Raw genomic sequence first — 23,707 nt, 5'->3', positions numbered from 1 at the left:
AATGCAGGACTTCATAAATGTGGCACGTGTGTAGACTGTAAATATCTTTTGGAACTTAGGGTATTTTGAACATCCAACTTTATCAATTCTGCAGAGAATTTGTACTTATAAGGACTGTAATACTGAAGGTATTATGCAATTTTATGTCCCTGCCCTTTAAGTTATATAGGAAAAATAATATAGAAAGTTAAAACTTGTATCATAGAACATTGTTTGGCATAGTGTAGAAATAAGGAAACTGTTCCATTGACACCACTTTATCAATTGATTAATCAATCTTTGACTAATTTTACTGTATTTGGTGATTGATCAAGTTTTTGCCCATAAAGGGAATTCTGCTTAATTTTTAATAAGAGGAGAACAATATACATAACAACATTCCAACATAGTAACATAGCAAATGTTGGCAGATAAAGACCTACACGGTCCATCCAGTCTGCCCAATAGTCACATGCATTACCAAGGTAATGTTGAACCAACAATCTAGTAATTTTTCATTTTACTTGCTAAATTCCCCTATAAGATGTCTTCCCCTCCCCCTGAGATAGGCAAGACCTGTACTCAGACAATATGAGTGCTCCTAATCCATCTTGCCGCATACTGTGGAGCAGTATATGGCAAGACAGACCATAGAAGTCTGTCCGGCATCAGCTACATTGCCCCACTGCTAGAATCGCTGTCAAAGCTAACTCCAGCCTGTTCAGATCTATCTTGCCATATACTGGACACAGATCATATAAATCTGTCCATGATCAGCTTCGCTTCCCCTCTCCTGGGACTTTGATTTAGGCATCACTCCTGCACATCATAAATGAAGTTATAGTTGTTGATATGTTATGCTTCATGTCGAAACTAACCTCTTTCTATTTAAAGATCCTTTGTATCTATCCCATGCATTTTTAAACTCCACCATTGTTTTTAAATCTTTAATTTTTAACGAACCTCAATTTATCACCAGATTGTTAATCCCTTATAACACCTCTCGGTCTCTTCGTTCGACATCTCAAAACCTCCTGACCGTTCCTTCTTTAAAAATTATAGGCACCAGAAGACAAGATATGTTCTCAACTGTGGAACTCATTACCACTGTACATTAGAGAAGAAAAAGATCTTACTTTATTTAAAAAACTTCTAAAAACTTATCTTTTTAACGACGCTTTTAATCTTTCCTCTTTTGACCTATAATCAGTTACATTAAGTTCTGATTTTTTACTCTCCCTTTCATTTTTTCCCTTTTTGTTTTTTCCCTTTAACGAATTGTAACTTTTCCCCCTACCCGCCTGACTCATGTCTGTCTTGGATTCGTAAGTCTGAAGTTACTTTGTTAGTCTTCACATCTTTGTTTTTTATGAAGTTGTACATTGCTTAGCAAACCGAATAAGCGATTCATCAAATATTAATAAAAACTTGAAACTTGAAAAACTTGGTCTCCACCACCTCTATAGGGCATCCACCACCCTCTCTGTGAAAAAGTATTTATTGGCGATACTCCTAAGTCTACCACCCCACAGCCTCATATTGTGCCCTCTAGTTTTTCGCTTTTCTGTCTCTGTATTTAAACGTCTATATCATATCTCCTCTATCCCTTCTTTACTCTAAGGTATAACATAACATAAAACTTTATCTATAGCCTGCTGAGCCTTACAGTTCACAGCGATTTACAAAAGAATTAAGTTGTCTAAAAACAGTGAAAATATAAATCTGACATCATTAAATACAGTACTACATCAATATACAATCACTGATTCCCCAGAAATTTAGTAAATAATATAAGACGCATTGTTTACCAGAGGGAGAAACACAAACTCCCATTGAGCTATTTGATAAGAAAGCTTACAACTCAAAAATTTTTTATGTGTACTACCCAGGGCGTACCTAGGGTATGTGACACCCGGGACCCATTGTTTTTTGAAACCCCTGCCATCATTTTTGACACCCCTCCAATGTAAAAAAAAGTATTTTTAGTAATGCTTCCCCAGGTGCAAGCCATGAGAAGGGGTGGGAGTCATGGTCCGGGAACTTCCCTTCTCACGTCCCGGTGCCAGAGCTCTGGATAGTCCCCGTGGCCCAGCATGTTCCCAGCCTTCTCTCCTGTCCGATGGCTCTTTACCTTCCGTGAAGCTGAAAAAACTGCCGGCCTCAGCAGTGATTCGGCTATGTCACCCCTGGCTCCTCTTCCTGCTTTCCGTGTCTGCCTCTGCCGTAGTCCACCCAGGTGGAAACAGGAAGTTGCATCATTGGCAGACACGGAAAGCAGGAAAGAGAGTCGCGGGCGATGTAGCTGCATTACTGCCGAGGCCGGCAGTTTTTTCAGCTTCATGGAAGGTAAAGGGCCATCAGACAGGAGAGAAGGCTGGGAACATGCTGGCCAAGGGGACTACCCAGAGCCTTGGGACCAGGCCATGAGAAGGGAAGATCCCAGACCATGACTCCAAGGCCGGGAACACTCCCTCATGGCTTGCACCCAGGGTGGACCGCCTCCCCTTGGTACACCACTGGTACTACTTTACTGAGGTGAAAGCAAAACAAGTGGTCCTTAAACTCCGGACTGCTAAATTAGAAACAAAATGTTACACCAAATAACTAGGCAAAAGATCATTAAGACATGGATAACAAAAACATCCTAGTTTAAAAATGATCCTAGCCTGTATGGACATGTATTCAAGCCTCTTCTCATATGTCTCTTGACGCAAACCCAGTATAATTTTTGTTGCCTTTTTCTGGACCACTTCAAGTCTTCTAACATTTTTAGCAAGATACAGCCTTCAGAACTAAATACAATATTCCAAGTGGGGCCTCACCAACAACTTGTACATGGGCATCAACACCTCATTTTTTTCTGTAGGCAGTTCCTCTCTCTATGCAACCTAGCATCCTTCTGGCTCCAGCCACCGCTTTGTCACATCCTTTCGCAGCCTTGAGATCCTCTGACACTATCACTCCAAGGTCCCTCTCCTAGTCCATGCATATCTGCTTCTCACCTCCCACTATATAGCTCCTTTGGATTTTTACTCCCCAAATGCATCACTCTGCACTTCTTCACATTAAATTTTAACTGCCAAACATTAGACCATTCTTCTAACTTTTGCAGATCTCTTCTCATGTTTTCTATTCCCTCCAGTGTGTCTACTCTGTTGCAAATGTTTGTGTCCTTCAATTTTCCTTCTAATGCTTCAGAAATGCCACTCACAACTATATTGAACATAATGGGCCACAGTACCGATCCCTGAGGCTAACCATTACTCACCTTTCTTTCCATCGAGCAAACTCCATTCACCACCAATCTCTGTCATCTGTCAGTCAACCAGTTTCTAATCCAGACCACCAGTTTGGTTCCTAACTTCAGCCCACTAAGTTTATTGATGAGCCACCTATGAGGAACTATATCAAAGGCTTTGTTGAAATCCAGGTAGACTACATCTAGCACACATCCTCTATCCAATTCTCTGGTCACCCAGTCAAAGAAATCAATCAGATTCATTTGGCACAATTTTCCCTTTGTAAAACCATGTTGCCTTGGATCTTGTAGCCCATTGGATTCCAGGTAGTTTTCTATTTTTTCCTTCAGCAGAGCTTCCACCATTTTTCCAACCACTGAAGTGAGCCTTACCGGCCTGTAGTTTCCAACTTCTTCTCTGTTACCACTTTTGTGAAGAGGGACTACATTCACTCTTCTCCAATCCCATGGAATCTCTCTGATCTATTATTATTATTATTATTATTATTATTAATAATAATAAACAAATCTGTAAGAGGTCCTGCAAAAATTTCTCCAAGTTCCCTCAATACCATAGGATGAATCTCGTCTGGTCCCATGGCTTTGTCCACTTTTAGTTTTCCCAATTGTTCATAACACTTTCGTCTGTGAATAGTGCAATATCTACTCCATTCCCATATATATCTTTGTCAGCCAACCAAGGCCCTTCTCCAGACTTTTTTTTTCCATGAACAAAGAACAGAAGTATTTGTTTAGCACGTCCACTTTTGTCCTCATCACTTTCAATATAGCAGTTCTCAGCATTTTTTAGTCTCACAATTCTTTTAACCCACATGGTCTCAATTTAGAAATTAACAGACATTTTAATGAGTGTATGGACTTGTTACTCCTTCCTATAACAATTGGTTTCATAAAGCGTGTGCATGCACTAGTGGTTTTTGGAAGAGTCTACTTATGAGCTCATGGATCTATGTCAACAGTAAGATTATTTGAGAATAAAAATAAAATTACAAAGGTGAGCTTAGAACATGATAAAATATTATTTGTAGTCCCCCTACTGGTTTTTTGTTTTATTTTGATTTTTTTTTTTTTTCGGGGAAATAAAAGTATTTTTGTTTTTAATTTAGTCTTTGTTGCTTCCTGAAGAAACCCATTGAGGGTGAAACCACCAGCCAGGTAGAAGCAGCAGTGGAGGTGACATAACACTAGAGATGGATAAAGAAGCATTGTGCAGTGGAAGGAATTACCATATAAGTGACAAGAAGATATTACAAGAGAAACAATAAGATAAGTCATGCACACGTTTCTTTCTTTTCTGCTACGTTTGTGGTTGGCTTTACTGAAGATTTTTGAGGGGTTTTTTCCATTGATAAATATGGAGACATTACAGGAGGGCAGTGATGAATTATGTTGATATAACCTGTTACTTATGGTTAAGGGTTATGGATTTATCATTTGAGTCCTCTTAGCTTCCTCTCCGTTTTTTAGATTTAGGCTTTAGCTGTTATGTGTTAGGGTTATTAGGTTGCCAATGGGAAAGGAAATATATTAATTTTGTTATATAATTAGTAATTTTTTTAAAAAAGGTCATTAAATAGAAGTCTTGCAAAATTGATTTTTATATAGACACGACTTTTTGTGATATATTTAATTGTTGTGGCATATTGTACAAGGGAACTTCTTTTGCACATTTTTGTTATTTCTTTTTTAGGTATATTTCTCATAAAAGGGATACCATCTGTTATCAAAGCTAGATCTGTCTACCTATCTATTTATTTGTCTGTCCATATACATGATTTTGGTTTGCATGTATAGCCAGGCAAGAATAACTGATCATAAAGCATTAGTGAGAATCCCCAGCTTTCATTGATGAAGGCTGGCCCAGACTTGCAGTGGTACAACATCAAGAGTCAATGTGACTCCCTAGCCACTACTGTTGAAAATTAGTGTAGACCCACATCTATACATCTTCAAATTCTAGAGGTAGTACCCGGCTTCCATTTGTACAGATTGATTTCAACCTGAAGCAAGGTAGCGTCAAGTGCCACTGGTGAAGCTTAGCATATCTGTCTCCCAACTGCTGGTCTTTCACTCTTCTCCTGGCAAGACTTGTTGTCTTCATGATCCTACAGCTCCAACTCAAGCCCTGCCATAAAACTGTATATGTATATATTTATGTTTTGTTTTTATTCAAACCTAATATATTACCTTTTCTGAGAAAAAAAACCCCAAAACAAGTCAAAGCGGTGTAAAATATAAAATCATAAATTAAAAGGAAAAAGGAACTCCTATTAAAATTAACAGGAAAGACAACTCTCAAGCCAGAACAATCACTCATGTCTTGAATATGTCCAGCAGGTCAAATCAGATCAAATGGCTTACAAAAGAGGGCTTGTATACCACCATTTTGTAGTTATTCAACCACACTCATAAGAACATAAGAAGTTGCCTCCACTGGGTCAGACCAGAGGTCCATCCTGCCCAGCGGTCCGCTCCCGCAGCGGCCCATCAGGTCCGCGACCTGTGAAGTGGTTACTGACCACTTCTATAACCTACCTCAAGTTCTATCTGTACCCCTCTATCCCCTTATCCTCCAGGAACCTATCCAAACCTTCCTTGAACCCCTGTACAGAGTTCTGGCTTATCACCTCCTCCGGAAGCTTGTTCCATGTGTCCACCACCCTCTGGGTAAAAAAGAAATTCCTAGCATTTGTTCTAAACCTGTCCTCTTTCAATTTCTCCGAGTGACCCTTAGTGCTTGCTCAAAGCGGTTTTACATACAGGTACTTCAAGCATTTTCCTTATCTGTCCCAATGAGCTCAAAATCTATCTAATGTACCCAGGGCAGTGGAGAATTAAGTGACTTGCCCAGGGTCACAAGGAGCAGCACGGGTTTGAACCCGCAATCTCAGGGAGCTGAGATTGTAGCTCTAACCACTGTACCACACTCTCCTTGATGAGCAAGAGTAAGGATTTCAAATTGATAGCAAAGCTAAACCGGAAGCCAGTGAAGTTTTATAAAAAGAGATGTTGAAGCTTAAGCAAACGCAGTGCTGGCGCCACTGCTCACTGATACGGCAATTCTTGGAGTGGGCTTGTGCTACCTTGATCTTCCATTCTTCTGAGATTATGCTGCTGATTTTTAGGGAGCTCAGCTACTACTTATCATTTCTATAGCACTACTAAATGTTCATAGTGCTGTACACTAAATACATATGAACAGTCCCTGTTCAAAAGAGCTTACAAAGGCCAGGATTCACTAATCTGCCCATCTATAGTTGGTCTGAACATGCGTGGGACCTCAGGGCCGTCAAAGTTGTTTTTTGGGCGGGGGGGTTCTTCTATTTATTTATTTTTTTTACTGAGCGCAGCCAGGGAACCTGATTGCTGAACCTCAGGGCCGGTGATCAATGAACTTTTGGGAGCCCGTGGTTTTATCCTGCTTAAGCCCACAGGTTTGCTTGCAGTGTGGAGAAGGATGGAAGAATTTGTAGCAGGCAGGCATGTTCAGGGGGGGGGGGGGTAGATCCGCTTATTTTCCTTCCCCATGGCTTCCCCATGCCCGGCAGGGGGATAGACGAGCGGCAGAAGGATAAACGAGCGGGGGCTGCAGCTCGGGGCCCGGCCAGCCCGTACAATTATAGGGGTAGCCTGGATTGCCTGGAGACGGGTGTGAATGGGTATGCACATGGCTCTCAGCAGCCACGGCTGTGTTCGGGGCAGACAGGCAGGCACGTTCAGGGCTGCAAGAGGCATTCGGAGCAACAGGAGATCGGGGTTGACAGGGCAGAGAGCAGGGCTGCAGAAGGCAGGGCAGTCGCAAAGGGCTTCAGTGACTGGTCCTCAGCAGTCGCTTTTTTTTTTTTGATCAGCCAACCCAGTCAGTGTTGCAGGGCTTTCTTTAGTGAATCGCATCCCTGCCTATTTTGCATGCCGTTGCCCTCATTTGCATGCGTGGATCGGAGGATGGTCGGAAGACAGGTAAGTGAATCGGGCCGGGGTCACTAAGGGGTCACAAAACCAATCGGTAGATCTGTTTGCTTTGTGAATCTAGCCCAATCTATTAGAGACAGACAAACAAGACAAGGAGGAATTAAGGACGTGCTTATTGTGATATTGATTAAATTAGACATGGGCAGTGAACCAGTAAATAGGAGTTGGAGTTAAAAGCAGCCTTGAAAAGCTGGGGTTTTAGCCTAGATTTGAATATGTCTAGCGATGGAGCTTGAGTCAAAAATACAGTGGTACCTTGGATTATGAGCATAATCCGTTCCAGGAGCATGCTCGTAATCCAAAATGCTCGTTTATCAAAGTGAGTTTCCCCATAGGAAATAATGGAAACTCGCTTTGATAGGTACCCACCCTCCACCCCCCCACCCGAGGCCAGCAGCGCTGTTCCCCCCCCCCCCCACGAGAACCGGCATTGCTCCCCCCCGAAGGCCCCCCCCGCAAACCAGCACCCTCCCCCCCGCGATCCGGCACCCCCCCCCCCCCCCCCCCGCCGCCATCGGGCACCTCCCCGCAGCGACCTGAGGTCCCCAACCCACCCGAACCCTCTTCTTACTTCAGTGTAGCCTCCGCACCGGCACCGGCACCAGCATGTCCTGCCAGTGCCCGAAGATCTGCCTCCTGTGCTGAGCCTTGAGCATATGCGCATGCTCAAGGCCTGAGAGTTCACGTTCTCTCGAGAGAAAGAACTCTCGGGTTGAGGGACCTCAGGTCGCGGCGAGGGGTGCCCGATAGCGGCAGGGGGGGTGCCCGATGGCGGTGGGGGGGTGCCAGATCGTGGGGGGGAGGGTGCCAGTTAGCGGGGGGGCACTTGCAAATCGAGGCACGCTCAGTTTCCGAGGTGCCGATTTTGCAAATGTTTTGCTCGTCTTGCAAAACACTCGCAAACCGGTGCACTCGTAAACCGAGGTACCACTGTAATAGGAAGTGAGGAAAATGCTCTCAAAAATATACAGAAGTGAGAGGTCAAAGTCAATGACAAAAATATAACTAGAAACAAGACTTCTCAATATATAAATCAAATAATAAGTCTCTCTTTTCTGTACTCTTCTCCTCCACTGCTAACTCCAGACTCTGCTCCTTTTATCTTGCTGCACTGTACACCTGGAATGGGCTTCCTGAGTTGGTATGTCAAGCTCCATCACTAAAAATATAACTAGAAACAAGATTTCTCAATATATAAATCAAATAATAAGACTTGAATATAAATGTTGAAAATATAATGCAATTTTTCACATACACTCAGATTTGTGTAATCCGACCAAGAGCCATAGCTCCTATAGTCGAACCCACCGTCCCATCACTGTGTATGACTTTGATGTGGGCGGCCTGCCTTGGGTTTTGGTTTTTTTTTTTTAGAAAATGTGAATCCCGATTGGCTTGTTAGACAGCGGTAGGACATGTACCGCCGCCTACAATCGGATGCCATTTATAGAATTTGGCCCTTTGTGCTTAAATTACAATAACACTATTATTCAAGGTGTTCTACAATATCAACTTGCATCAATTAACTAATACAAGACATTGCAGTTAAACTAATCCACAGTGCTAAGAAATGTGATAATGTTACTCCTATTCTCATAAGCAAACACTGGCTCCTATTCATTACCAGATGAATTATAAGATTCTTATTCTGACTTTTCAGATCCTTCATTCAGGATTACCACAATTTCTAAACATATCCTTTATCCTTTATTCACCAATTTGATTCTTATATTCTTCTCAGCAAAATCTGATCATTGTACCATCTCATCTCCAAATTCAATCACTGCTCTGTTGCCATGTCTGGGTGGCGAGTCCATCACATTGCTGGCTCTTCCCACGTCCAAAGGATCTTGTTCTGGGTGTTTGGAACTTAGAAACATAGAAACATAGATATAGACGGCAGATAAGGGCCACGGCCCATCAAGTCTGCCCACTCCAATGACCCTCCCTATCTATCTTTGGGGATAGATCCCACATGTTTGTCCCATTTGGCCTTAAAATCTGGCACGCTTCTGGCCTCAATAACCTGAAGTGGAAGACTATTCCAGCGATCAACCACCTTTTCGGTGAAGAAGAACTTCCTAGTGTCACCGTGCAGTTTCCCGCCCCTGATTTTCCACTGATGTCCCCTTGTTGCCGCGGGACCCTTGAAAAAGAAGATATCCTCTTCCACTTCGATGCGACCCGTGAGGTACTTGAATGTCTCGATCATATCTCCCCTCTCTCTACGTTCCTCGAGTGAGTAGAGCTGCAACTTCCCTAACCGCTCCTCGTACGGGAGCTCCTTGAGTCCCGAGGCCATCCTGGTGGCCATTCTCTGGACCGATTCCAGTCTCAGTACATCCTTGCGGTAATGTGGCTTCCAAAATTGCACACAGTACTCCAGGTGTGGTCTCACCATGGATCTATACAGTGGCATAATGACTTCAGGTTTACGGCTGACAAAACTCCTGCGTATGCAACCTATGATTTGCCTTGCTTTGGATGAAGCTTGCTCAACTTGATTTGCAGACTTCATGTCTTCCCTGACAATCACCCCTAAGTCTCTTTCTGCTTCAGTTTTTGTCAAGATCTCGCCATTTAGGGTGTAAAGTTTTCATGGATTTTGGCTTCCCAGGTGCATGACTTTGCATTTTTTGGCATTGAAACTGAGTTGCCAGGACCTAGACCAGTGCTCCAGTAGAAGTAGGTCATGCATCATATCATCTGCCATTGAATTATTGTCTGTTGTGCTCTTGTTCACTACATTGCTTAGCTTGGCATCATCGGCGAATAAAGTTATTCTTCCTCGGAGCCCTTCTGTCAAGTCTCTTATGTAGATGTTGAACAAGATCGGGCCCAGGACGGAGCCCTGTGGCACTCCACTTATCACCTCTGACATTTCGGAGGGGGTGCCATTCACCACTACCCTCTGAAGCCTACCTCCAAGCCAGTTCCCAACCCAATTTGTCAATGTGTCGCCCAAACCTAAAGAACTCATCTTGCTTAGCAACCTGCGGTGTGGTACGCTATCAAATGCTTTGCTGAAATCTAGGTAGACAATGTCCAGGGACTCACCAGCATCCAGCTTCCTCGTCACCCAGTCAAAGAAGCTGATCAGGTTGGATTGGCAGGATCTCCCCTTAGTAAATCCATGTTGGCGGGGATCCCTTAGTTTCTCCTCGTCCATGATTCTATCCAATTGGTGTTTGATTAGGGTTTCCATTAGTTTGCTCACTATCGATGTGAGACTCACTGGTCTGTAATTTGCCATCTCCATCTTGGAGCCTTTCTTGTGGAGTGGGATGACGTTAGCTGTCTTCCAGTCCATCGGGACGTTACCTGTACTAAGGGAGAGATTGAAGAGCGCGGATAGCGGTTCCGCTAGGACATCACCCAACTCCCTGAGCACCCTAGGGTGTAGGTTGTCAGGCCCCATTGCCTTGTTGACCTTGATTTTTGACAGCTCGCAATAGACACTGCTGGGTGTAAACTTGAAATTACTAAACGGGTCAACTGATTTAACCCTTGTCTGTGGCTGAGGGCCGATTCCCGGCGCCTCGCGGGTGAAGACTGAGCAGAAGTATTTATTTAACAGTTGGGCTTTTTCCGAGTCCGTTTCTACATAGTCTCCGTCTGGTTTTCTGAGACGTACTATCCCTCCCGAGTTCTTATTTCTGTCACTGATATACCTGAAGAAAGATTTATCTCCTTTCTGGATGTTCTTTGCTAGAGACTCCTCCATGCGGAATTTGGCCTCCCTAACTGCTGCTTTGACGGCCCTTGACTTGGCCAGATATTTTACTCTAGAGTCCTGTGTCCCTGATTGTTTGTAAGAGATGAATGCTTTTTTCTTCTCTTTGATGATGTCCGAGATCTCCGTAGATAACCACTGTGGCTTGTTGTTCCTACTCCGTTTGCTTACTGATTTAACATAGCGGGTTGTTGCTTCCTGTATGGTGGCTTTCAGAGTTGACCACATTTCTTCCACGCTGTCGGTGTCTGCTTGGCTTTGTAGCGCCTGGTGAACGAAGTCTCCCATGTCTTGGAAGTTTGTGTCTTTGAATTTGAGAACCTTGGTCATTGAGGTAGATTTCGTGAAACCTTTCCTGAGATTGAACCATATCATATTGTGGTCACTGGAGGCCAAAGTTTCACCCACCGAGACCTCTGTGATACTTTCCCCATTGGTAAGTACTAGGTCCAGTATTGCCTGATCCCTTGTTGGTTCAGATACCAGTTGCCTGAGTCTTGCTCCATTCAAAGAGTTTAATAGCTTCCTGCTGTTGCCGGAAGCAGAGGAAAGTGTGACCCAATCCACATCAGGCATGTTGAAGTCACCTACCAATACTGTGTCACCTCGTAAGGTGATATTCTCTATATCTCCGATTAATTCCTTATGTAGGTCATCTTGATGTCTTGGGGGTCTGTATACTACGCCAAGATACAGGCATTTGTCCTTCCCTCTGGCCAAATTTACCCAAAGGGATTCCCCAGTGTACTGTACATCCGTGATTCTGGTGATCTTAATGTCATCTTTAGTATATAATGCTACACCCCCTCCCATTTTACCCTCCCTGTCCCGGCGAAGCAAGTTGTAACCTGGTATGACCATGTCCCACCCATGTCCCCAACTTGGACGAATATTTGGACGAGAATGTGGTATAAAGATAGATGTAGTGGCAGGATGTACAGATGGATAATTTTCAAAAAAATATATATACTTTAGATCAGCGGTGTCCAACCTTTTGGCTTCCCTGGGCTGCATTGGCCGAAAAAAATTTTTTCTGGGGCCGCACAAACACTAACACTAGCTGATGAGCAAAAAAAAAGGTTGAGCAAATCCCAAATTTGCAATCACTAATATAGAAGGTGTACATATCTAATAATAAACCTTCATTAAAGGGACACTGTGGAGAGGAACCCAAAAAAGCAGTAATATTTACCCTGACTGAGTGATCCTCCACGTGCACCGCTGACATTGGGAGCAGACACAGGTTTTCACATCCCCATTCTGATGAGCAGGGATGCATGCTCCTGGTTCTCCCATTCACTTCTATTACAGCTACAGTGAGCCTCTTCAGAGGTGAGTCTCATCAGAGCAGGGATGCTGAATCAGCTGTCAGCAGCGCATGTGGAGGATTATTTAATCAGGGTAAATATTACTACTTTTTTGGGCCTCTCACTTTTAACTTAGGCTGCCTCAAAATGAACATCTCTCCTGCTGTAGCTAGTAGCGATCCCCAAGCCTCACCAACTGACGGCCACCTCCTCCCCCTTCCCAAATTCTGCAGATGGCAGCAATATTAGAGCTGCTGCCTTCCCTCCTCCCTGCCCCCTCGGCTTTCATGCATGCATGAAAGCAGTGGCAGCTTGAGGATATTGCCATTGGCTGCAAAGCTTGGAGATTTTGAGTTGCCAAAATGGAGGACGATGTCTTCGGTTGGCAGGGCTTGGGAATCCCCACTAGTTCAAGTATTTATAAATTGCACTCAGGCAGGGAGAAACTTTGGTGCCCATCCACTAATTTTGGGCTCCAGTCCCTCCCCCAAATCAGCTGTATATGACTATTGTTGGGAGCTGTAGTAGAAAGAAGGAAAGCCACCATTCTTCCTAGCCATGGAGACCATTTTGAGCCCAGGAGAATGGAGAATCTAAGTAGACCTAATTGTGGAGAACATGAGTATTGAGCTGTTTGTTTTGTTTCCACCTGATAATGTTGGCACATTGGTAGCCAGGGAAAATCCTGCACCAGTGAGATGGCAGCTAGTGATATCAATCTATTGCAGTTTGATCCATTTTCTGGCAAAGCAGCCAGTATGTTTTGTTTTTCCATCATCTTGATCCCAGTTTTTCTGTCTGCTTTTTGTCTATTTTCAACTAATTCTCTTTCCAGTGTCTGCTGTCCATTTTTTTTTCTCCTCTTCTCTCGCTCCATTTCCTTCTTATGCTTGTCTCCAACATATTGATTTTTCCCTTTCAGTGTTCTTAACTTTTTCTTTTTTTTTTGCCTCTGTCCACTCAAATCTTGCCTTCTTTCTTCTTTTTAAATGTTCAGCTACCTCTCAATTCTCCATCTTCTCTCAGTCTCTAGCTCTCCCATTTCCCATCTCACTCTTTTCCCAGCCTCCTATTTCCTGCTATCTACTCCCCGTTACCACATTTCTACCACTGTATTCACTGCTCTCTCACTCATATTGTCATCTCCCTTTTGACCTCATCCACATGGCTCACCACCTTCAGAATCTTCCTCCCTCTCTCCTCTGGTCAGGCTATAATTCCCTGTCCCTTTCTTTCCATCTCCTAGCATCTTCTTATCCCAGCTCTCTTCCCTCATGCCTTTCTATGGGTCCATCTCTGCTTCTCTATCCCCATGGTCCAACATTTTGCTCCCTTTCTTTTCTGTTTTTCTTCTTCCCTCCCCCCTTGATGCTGAACAATGAAATGGAGGGAAAAAAAGAGAGATCCTGCATCTTTCTGGCTTCCATCCACAGGCCTAACATTTCCCCCTCCCTCCCTTCCATCCCCAGATCCAACTTCTCTCCCTTTCTCTTTCCAACTGCCCCCCCCATACCATCTCTCTCCCTGCCTGCCTGCCTACCTACCTCCCTTCCCCAGGTCCACTATTTCTCCCTTTCTCTTCCCAACAGTTTTCCCTTCAAGTTTCCATTTCCCTCTTCCTCTACACCACCCCAAGTCCAACTTCTCTCCCTTCAGACTATTGCCCACCAACTCTCTCTGTCCTCTGTTTCTGGCCCCATAAGCTCTCCCCCCCCCCATCCAATCTAGCACTTCTTTTAATACCTTCCCCCTCTGTACTTAAAAAAAAAAGTCCAGGAGGCTTCCTCGGCCTAGTAAGTTCTCCCCCTTCTCTCTGCGCCCATGCATCTCTATCTCACTCCTCTCCCACCACCATGTCCAATAATTCGCTCTCCCTCCCACCTCTCTCTGCATCTCCCCATGTGCACCATCTCTTTCCCTCTCTCAGACACCCAATTCTCCCTTTCTATTCTCTCCCTCACCTCAGCATCTCTTTCCCTCACTCCCTCCATTCTTCCATATTATGGCTCATGCTCCCCGCCCAACAATACTGCTTCAGAGATCTCAGTTTTCATGGTTCTATGGCAAACAAACTAATCAGTTGGATCCAGTGCAGGTAGAAACACTGAATCTACTGGATAGACTTGTATTTTTCCTTCCTTTTTCTCTTCATAATGTCAAAAAATGTAAATATTTTGCAGGAAATTTAACCAACGGCTCAGGCTACGTGCTTGTCCACGGTGTTGTTTCTTCCCAACACATTACCTTCATTTAGGGGAAAAGTTATCAATATGGCCCATGTTGCTCCTCTCCTCCCTCAGTTTGCAGCTACTCCAAAACACAGTGGCTAGACTGATTTTCCATTAGGCCTGATTTGATAGGGCCAGTTCGCTGCTGATAGAACTACACTGGCTGCCAGTCAAGTATAGAATTCAATTTAAAACTGCACGTATGGTATCACAGGGCTGATACTTCCAGGTTTGAACATATTACACCAGTTTTTTTAAAAAACTTCACTGACTTCCATTCCCACAGAGAATATATCGCAAGGTGCTTTCATATACGCAACAGGTGATATACTCTACTGTTTTGCTATGGTTTTAAAATCTTTGGAATGTCTACCATCCTAATCATAGTTTACGATCTGAGGGATGTGTGAGGCTTGTCAATGACAAGGAACTTAGGATTCACCATAAGAGAATTGGAAATATATTTTCAGTAGTAGGTGTTCAGCTCTGGAACTCCCTTCCTGGAGTCATGAAACTGTGTAAAGATGGGGTATGTTTCAGGAAACAACTGAAAACTCAATTGTTCGTTGATGCATTTATGTAACATGGATTGTTGTTATAAGTTAGCATCATATTGCCTCAATGGGTTAATGAAGGGATGTTGAGAGATAAGAATTTTAGTTTCACTGACCTGCTAAGTAGATGTTATTTTGTTTAATGTACTTATGGTTTGTTATTATATTATGTAAGTTACTTTGTACATCGCTTCGATTGTAAGTGGTTTATAAATCTTTTAAATAAATAAATATGCAGAGAGCTCAACTGGGCTAACTTCAGCCATCCAAGTTTCACACTAGAGAATGACACAGTGACAAAATTCATCACTGTTCCCATCCCGCGGATAACCGCGGGAAATAATCCCATGTCATTTTCTAGTATCTATTTCAACCTCAGTCCTTCTACACCAGCATTCTTCAAAGTAAAGCTTGCGGGTCAGTGGTTGTGGCCATTCATACTCTGATTCTTCCCTCTCTCCTTAAAGAATGACATGAAGATGGTTTCCCGCGGTTATCCGCAGGGACAGGGACGGGAACGGTGATGAATTTTGTCACCATGTCATTCACTCCTTCTATAACTGAAGAATGACTCGATGCTTTAAATTACCTCTTCCCTCTCCACGACAAGTTTGGAGGAAATCGGTCTTCAAATCCACTTTCAAGTTTCAAGGCCCCAAAAATTTGGAACTGCCTCCTGATCTGCTTACGTCAGACCTCCTCCTATCTTCAAATTAGCAAGGTGCTAAAAACGCATCTGTTTTCATTATAGTCTCGCTATGATTCATAATGTCTATGCTGCCAACTTTATTAATCTTATGTAAGCCGCAAAGATTCCTAGTTAACATTTGTGGGGTATAAGAAACAATACGGTATCGTATGGAATGGCAATAGAGGCAGGTGATCTGTGATGACACAAGGGTAGAACAAAAAGCAGACTAAATGGGTATATGTAGGGTTACCAGACGTCAGGATTTCCCCGGACATGTCCTCCTTTTGGTGGGTCTGGACTAGAGGTCTGCATGGGAACGGGGTTCGCGGGAATCCCCTCCTAACCCACGGGACTCCCAAGGGGACCCCCCTCTGGCCAACGGGACTCCCATGGGGACCCCCCTCTAGCCAACGGGACTCCCACGGGGATGGAAGGCTTTGGAAGCAGGGTTCGTCCATATAATATAATGGACACGTCAGCCTTAGTAAAAGAGGGGGGTTTATAAGTTAATTACCTGAACAGAAAACAAAAAAAGGGTTCCACCAAAGAGATTCCACAAGGAAAACAGCAGTGCAAACACAAAAGAAACTGTGGAATTGATGATCCTGTCAGAAGTAATTGCTGCTTTTTATGGGGATGGGCGGGGATGGAGGTATTTCCTTGCGGGGATGGGTGGGGATGGAGAGGATCCTGACAGGGACAGGTGGGGACGGAGAGGATCCTGAGGGGGATGGGTGGGGATGGAGCGGATCCTGGCGGGGACGGGCGAGGATGGGTGGGATTTCTGTCCCCGCACAACTCTCTATTCCTAGTTAACATTTGCGGGGTATAAGAAACAATATGGTATGGTATGGAATGGCAATAGAGGCAGATGATCTGTGATGACACAAGGGTAGAACAAAAAGCAGATTAAATGGGTGTATGTAGGGTTACCAGACATCAGGATTTCTCTAGACATGTCCTCCTTTTGAGGGGTCTGGACAGCTTTTCAAAACCCGGAATCCACAAACGTGTTAATGGGGCTGGGGCGGGACATGGATGGAATTGGGTGGGGCCATGGGTCTGGATTTTTCTGAAGGAAAATCTGGTAACCCTAGGTATATGGAGCATATGTTGCATTATTTTTATTTATTTTTTTTGCTCCATATACCTGTTTGGTCAGCACATAAAGGCCATACAACCTATCCAATTTGCCCAGCCACACATTCTACAATCACTCCCTCCCCCTCAGAAATCCTTTGTGCCTGTCCTATGCCTATAGTTTATTTGGTGTCCTTTAATATGTATTAAAGCAGATTAATAATATTAATACAGTAATTTAGAAAAAAGATGGAAATCAGAAGGGTCTGTATTACCTTTAGTTTTATACAAAGTTTAATTGCTGGCCTCAGCAGAAGGGAAGAAAACGTTTAAAATGTAGCATTTCGTGCTGAACTGATTCTTGGAAGGCACTGTTCATTAGTGAAACAGGGTTCGTCTAAGACTGATTACTTATTTTTACAAAAAATATTTTTCTTTTGAAGGATCATGAAATTTCATGTGGCAAAGCGGAAGTTTAAAGAGACTTTGCGCCCTTATGATGTGAAAGATGTGATTGAGCAATACTCAGCTGGTCACTTAGATATGCTGTGCAGAATAAAGAGCCTTCAGACACGGTGAGTGGGAAATTAACATTTATGAATTTTTGTACAAAACCTGCTTGAAGCTTTTTCAGACTCTTTATTGAATGATCAAACATCTGCAAACAATATTTTATTTATTTATTTATATACCACTTATATCCTAAGGGGCTCATAATTAAAAAAAAACAACAACATCCAAAAAGTGGCCTAAATCTGTACTTGGACGATCAAAAAGCCAGATCGTTCAAGTACTGATAATCAAAGCTGGTTTTAGACATATCTATAACCAGCTTAGGCCTTTCCCCTACCTCTAAACGCCTAGAGCGAAAAGACGCATTTTTAGAGGAGGGGAAAGGGCGGGAGGTGGGCCGACCTAGACTTAGTTGTACAGCAAGTATAACCAAAACTTTTAACAGGTTGCCTACTCGGAACTTATACGGTTTGATTTAAACCAAGTCAAAACAGGTATAAGTTCTGAATAGGGGCTGCTGAGCTGATCGTGGCTGCTGTGATCAGCTCAGCAGCCCCAGCAACTTGCCCACAACCAACCCCCCTCGCATTGATCGCGGCAGAAGAGATGGCTCATCTCCCCTGCCGTGATCGTGATCTCCACCCATCGAACTGCCACAACTCGCGGCAGGAAAGATGCCCAATTTCTCCTGCCGCGGTTCATGGCAATTCAGGGGTGGGAGGATCGCGATCGTGGCAGGAGAGATGTCCAATCTCTCCTGTCGTGATTGCGATCCACCCCCTACCCCCAAAACAATACCGTCAGGAGGGAGCCCAACCCCTCCTGCCGTGACATACCCGTGATCCCCCACCCCTCCTAAAATACGGGCAGGAGGGAGCCCAACCCCTCCTGCCCACGGCGCATCTGCGACCCCCACCCCCTCCTAGAATACGGGCAAGAGGGATTCCAAACCCTCTTGCCCAAGGCGCACCCCCCGATTGCCCCTCCGAACCCCCGATCAGCCTCCGACCACTCCCCAATACCCCCCTCCCCTTCACTTACGGTAAGTTGGACGGATGGACCGCACCAGGGCAGGAAGGAGTAGGCATCCCTCTTGCCCAGCTTGCTTCAGGGGGTTCAGAGGTAGGAGGGAATAGGAATCCCTTCTGCCCAGGTTATTTCAAGGGTGGGGATTCCAGCAGGAGGGAGTGGGTATCCCTCCTGCTGGCAGAGTTCTTGATGGGTTTGGGGATTCCGGCGGGAGTGTGCATCCCTCCTTCCGACTGACTTCGCGGGGGGAGGAGGGGGGCGGAGGTTTCCCTGCCGCAGCCACTTAGCTTATCATGGCAGGGGGATCTCCAACCTCCCCACAAAGTTAGTGAAAAGGGTAATATTAGAGCAGTTAGAAAACTATATGGAACAAGCAAATGTGCTCCATCCTAATTCAGGATTCCGAAGAGGGCATAGTACAGAAACAATCCCGACACCTATGATAAGTGATTTATGGAGATTTTTAGCAATCTCTCTGGATCTTACTGCTGCCTTCGACCTAATCGACCACAATGTCCTGTTAAATAGTTTATTTGATATTGGCATCAGAAACATGGCACTTAGAGCTCCTTTTACTAAGGTGCTAACGCCTCCATAGAGCTTGCGTTAGTATTTCTCATTTAACGCATGGTTTGCGCGTGCTAATCTTTAGTGCGCGCTAAAAACCCTAGCGCGCCTTTGTAAAAGGAGCCCTTAATTGGCTATCTTCTTTTTTTTTTTCTAATAGAAGTTTCATTGTTAAGGGGGAAGATATCTACAATAGCTGTGTTTCCCTTTAAATTGTGGGGTCCCATAAAACTCGGCACTTTCTCCCCTCTTATTCAGTGTTTTTATCAGTCCTCTGATTCATCTCGTACGCTCTTTAGGACTCGCTGTTTATGTTGTTATGCTGACCTTTTTTTTTTTTAATTCTTTATTAATTTTCATATCACATACAAATGTGCACAGAATATATAATCAATTAATACAATAATCAGCACTTAAAACCAAACAAATAATAATATAAAATACATTCCCCTCCTTCCCTCCCACCCTCCCTGGATGTACGTGAAAATCAATTAGGAATCAAAGGCTTATTTGTTCAATCAGTTTTTACAAATTCCATTAATGGACTCCCAAGTCTCTTTAAATTTTTTATAATGTTCCAGTTGTTTCGAATTCATTCTCTCGTATCTATAAAATTGACACAGGGTTTCCCACTAAAAGTTGACTTCCAGTTCTTCCAATTTTTTGTTATCTACTGCATAGCTATCCCTGTCATTATAAGAAGTCTGTTCTTGCTTGCAGTAACTGGACTCGTGGAGGGGCATAATCAAAAAAAACGTCTAAGTCCCTTTTTGGCCTAAGGCCATAAACGTTGAAAGCAGAAGCAGGGAAAGTGCCCATAACCAAAACTAACGTCCTTGTTTTGATAATGGCCTGCCTCTACATTCAGCTGTTTAAATGCCCAGTCAACCACTACATCTACAAGTACACCCCCACGATGTCTACACTTATACCCCGTAATGAACCAAAAAAACGAAGGAGGAGCTTTTAGGCGAAGGAGGAGCCAGTCCTTCGCTAAAAAGCTGGATTTTGTAACCGGTGTCTGTCAAAAACAACACCAGTTACAGAATCCACACCAACCGCCCCCCCCCCCCACACACATACATCGGGGCAGGAGGGAACCCAAGCCCCCCTGCCCCGGGCAACCGCGGCACCCCCTGACGACATCGGGGCAAGAAGGAGCCCAAGCCTTCTTGCCCCGCGGCAACTGCGGTACCCCTGACGATATCGGGGCAAGAGGGAGCCCAAGCCCTCTTGCCCCGGCGATCATGCCCTCCCCCCGCCAAGTACGATCGGGCCAGGAGGGAGCACAAGCCCTCCTGGCCCCGGCGACTCCCCCCGACTCGATATGGCCAGGAGGGAGCCCAAAACCTCCTGGCCCCGGCGACCCCCCGACTCGATATGGCTAGGAGGGAGCCCAAGCCCTCCTGGCCCCGGCGACCCCCGTACCCTCAACCCCCCACTACAATACAAGCAGGAGAGATCCCAGGTCCTCATGCTCTCGACACAACCCCCCTCCCCCCAACGACCGCCTCCCTGAATCCCCGATCGGCCCCCCTCGGTTGGGCCCATGTGCTTAAGGCCCCGCCCACAGGAGGAGCCTAAGGCTCCCGGGCCTGTTCTGATTGACCCAAGCGCCTCAGACCCACTTGTAGGCAGGGTTTCAGCCACCTGGGCCAATCCAGCCCCATTCCAAAGCCAGCTGGCCTGTCGGACGGGCGGACTTGGCACCCGTCCGTCCGGCCAACGTTGAAGGTACGGGGAAGGGGGGGTCGGGGGTCGGCCGGGGGGATCGCGGGTCGGCGGGGGGGCCATTCGGAGGTTCGGGGGAGGCTGTCATTGGGGGGAGGAGGGTTGTGTCGAGGGCAGGAAGGCCTGGGATCCCTCCTGCCCGTATTGTAGTGGGGGGTGAGGGTAGGGGGTCACCGGGGCCAGGAGGGCTTGGGCTCCCTCCTGGCCATACCGAGTCGGGGGGTGGGGGTCGCCGGGGCCAGGAGGGCTTGGGCTCCCTCCTAGCCCAATCGTACTCGGCGGTGCCATGGCTGCTGCGGGGCAGGAGGGCTTGGGTTCCCTCTTGCCCCAATATCGTTGGGGGGTGCCGCGGGTGCCCGGGGCAGGAGGGCTTGGGCTCCCTCTTGCCCCAATGTTGTGTGTCTGTGTGTGGGGGAGGGTGATGTATCCTGGCAGGAGAGATGCCTCATCTCCCCTACCGCGATACCATCACTCCTCTACCCGAACTGCCGTGACCCGCGGCAGGAGAGATAGGGTATCTCTCCTGCTGTGGGTCGCAGCAGTTCGGGTAGAGGAGTGATGGCATCGTGATAGGGGAGATGAGCCATCTCTCCTGCCGCGATGGTTGCGGTGGGTGGGTGGGTAGGTTGCCAGGCTGCTGAACTGATTGCTCCAGCGGCCATCAGTTCAGCAGCCCCTTTTTCGGCACTTAGACCTGGTTTGACTTCGTCTAAGTCAAAAAGGTATAAGTGCCGACTAGGCAACCTGCCTAAGGTTTTGGTTATACCTGCTGCACGCCTAGGTGTAGGTCGGCCCACCTCCTGCCCACCACCTGCCCTTTCCCTTCCTCTAAACACGCCTCTTTTCTCTCTGTGCGTTTAGAGGCAGGGGAAAGGCCTAAGCTGGTTTTAGATACGTCTAAAAACCAGCTTTGGTTATGGGTACTTGGACGATCAGGCTTTTTGATCGTCCAAGTAGCCATTTAGGACACTTTTTAGATGTTTGGTTTGGTTTTTTTTTATTATGAACCCCTTAGGTTTTAATAAAGTCCCAAATAACACTGTCTTAGGACAATGGAATTGAAGCTTCCAATATCATGTTGATTTTGCCCCAAATAGACTTCCAAAAATTGAATATCTACAGACTATAGAATAGCAAGTGATCCAGTGTCCCTATATGAAAATGACAGTGCCAGCATCTATTAGATTTTGAACTGTCTAACTTTTGCAAACAAACTGGAGTCCAAAAAATTATATACAACAGAAAAAACCAAGTTTGTCTCATAGATGCTGACGCTGTATATCTTATTCTGCAAGTCCAAATCCATGGCCATTGACTAGCAGAAATATGTTGCTTTGTCTCAATGCTCCAAATGTCTTTTAGACTTGTTTTAGGTTTTTTATTCAAATATTCTGATATTAATTTATATCACTTGGCAGCCTGGAGCCCTTGCAAATCTGTCTGGAAACATAGGCCCGGCAAGCTATACTGATTTTTTAAGTTGCACCAATTAGGGAACTCTTTCTGAATGACCTTTTTCAACTGCAACCATTTAAATTCTTGAGACTTTGATATGCCAAATGATTGTTGCAATTGTAATAAATTTACCATTTTTCCATTAGAAATTACATCTTCCAAAGTACATATGCCTGCCTGCAACCAAAGTTTCCAGAAGATTTTAGACTTGTTGAGTTGTATCTTGGAGTTTAACCATAGGGATTGACACATAGATTGCTGTATTGGAGTAGGTGTTAAATTATTAATAAATTTTAATGTATTCCAGGTGGAAAGAAGAATTCTATTGTCGATATATATTCTAGGCAGCTTGATACTCAAAATGTGGTTAAGACGTAATGGGGACATGAGATGACTCTCTAATATCATCCAATCCGGTAGATTATCCATGAGTTCAGGAAGTATCCAATACATATCCTGACGCAAAATGAAGGCTTGATGATACCTATAAAAATTTAGAAAACTTACCCCCCGATTGTGATTTTTGTAAAGATACTAAGGCTATTCTAGCAGTTTTACCCAGCCAAATAAATTTTGTAAGAATCCCATTTAGTTTTTAATAAAAGGAACTTTGAAAATAAACTGGTAAAATTCTCATTTGGTAGCAAACTACAGGTAAAATCATCATTTTGATAGTTTGGACTCTCCCCCACCAAGAAAGATGTAATGGATTCCAATGCTCACATATTTCTTTGACTTTCAATAATAAGGCTTTTTCATTTACTGTCATTGTATCTCCCAATGTTCTTTGAATCATGATACCCAAATATTTTATACTCTCTTCCTTCCAAAGGAATGGAAATAGATCAAATAAACCTTTTACACAATGCACATTTAATGGAAGAAACTCTGATTTGCTCCAATTTAGTTTATAACCAGAAAATTTGCCAAATCGATCAATCAATTCCAGTAAATGCTGGATGGTAGATTCAGGATTCTTCAAATGAAGAAAAATATCATCTGCATAGGCCGAAACCTTATAATCTCAACCTGCATATGGAATACCCTGTATCTCCTTTGCCTGCTGAATAGCCAACAACAAGGGTTCCAGAACAACATCAAAAAGCAAAGGAGATAGGGGACATCCTTGTCTAACTCCCCTCTTCAGAGAAAAACGTTCTGAGAATGTATTATTAATATATAATCTGGCAGAAGGGGAACTATACAAAGTTTGAATCATTTGAATGAATCTGGATCCTATTCCACACCAATCCATTGCTTGATACATAAAAGTCCATTCTACACGATCAAAGGCCTTCTCTCTGCATCCAAAGAGACAGAGAAGGCCGGATCATCCATTGTTTTTGCTAAATTTAGCATATGAAATGCCAATTTAGTATTATTTGAAGAATATCTTTGAACAACGAAACTCGTTTGGTGCATTCCAATCATATAAGGGAGAGCCTTATCTAACCTTAGAGCCAATAGTTTAGCTAGAATTTTTCAATCTACATTGATTAAAGAAATAGGTATGTAGTTTGACACCAATATAAGATCTTTGTTTAGCTTTGGCAAAACTATTATTAAAGCTTCTGCCATAGTACCTTTCGTCAGTTGTGACTGATATAAT

General features: G+C 44.4%; 1 protein-coding gene across 4 annotated transcripts in view; it reads left to right on the top strand.

Moving 5' to 3' along the window:
* KCNQ5 (potassium voltage-gated channel subfamily Q member 5) overlaps positions 1-23,707 on the top strand; it is a 919,416-nt gene that overhangs the window by 881,454 nt on the left and 14,255 nt on the right. For all 4 annotated transcript variants that reach the window (XM_033936063.1, XM_033936064.1, XM_033936062.1 and 1 more), the window contains one exon: positions 17,247-17,378. In XM_033936063.1, the coding sequence (XP_033791954.1) occupies positions 17,247-17,378 (132 nt within the window). The remainder of the gene's footprint in view (positions 1-17,246; positions 17,379-23,707) is intronic.

The sequence above is a fragment of the Geotrypetes seraphini genome, chromosome 3, assembly GCF_902459505.1.
Source record: "Geotrypetes seraphini chromosome 3, aGeoSer1.1, whole genome shotgun sequence".
In the NCBI taxonomy this organism is placed as follows: Eukaryota; Metazoa; Chordata; class Amphibia; order Gymnophiona; family Dermophiidae; genus Geotrypetes; species Geotrypetes seraphini.
Note: the sequence above shows the minus strand (reverse complement) of the source record. Positions and strands in the feature narration are given on the sequence as shown.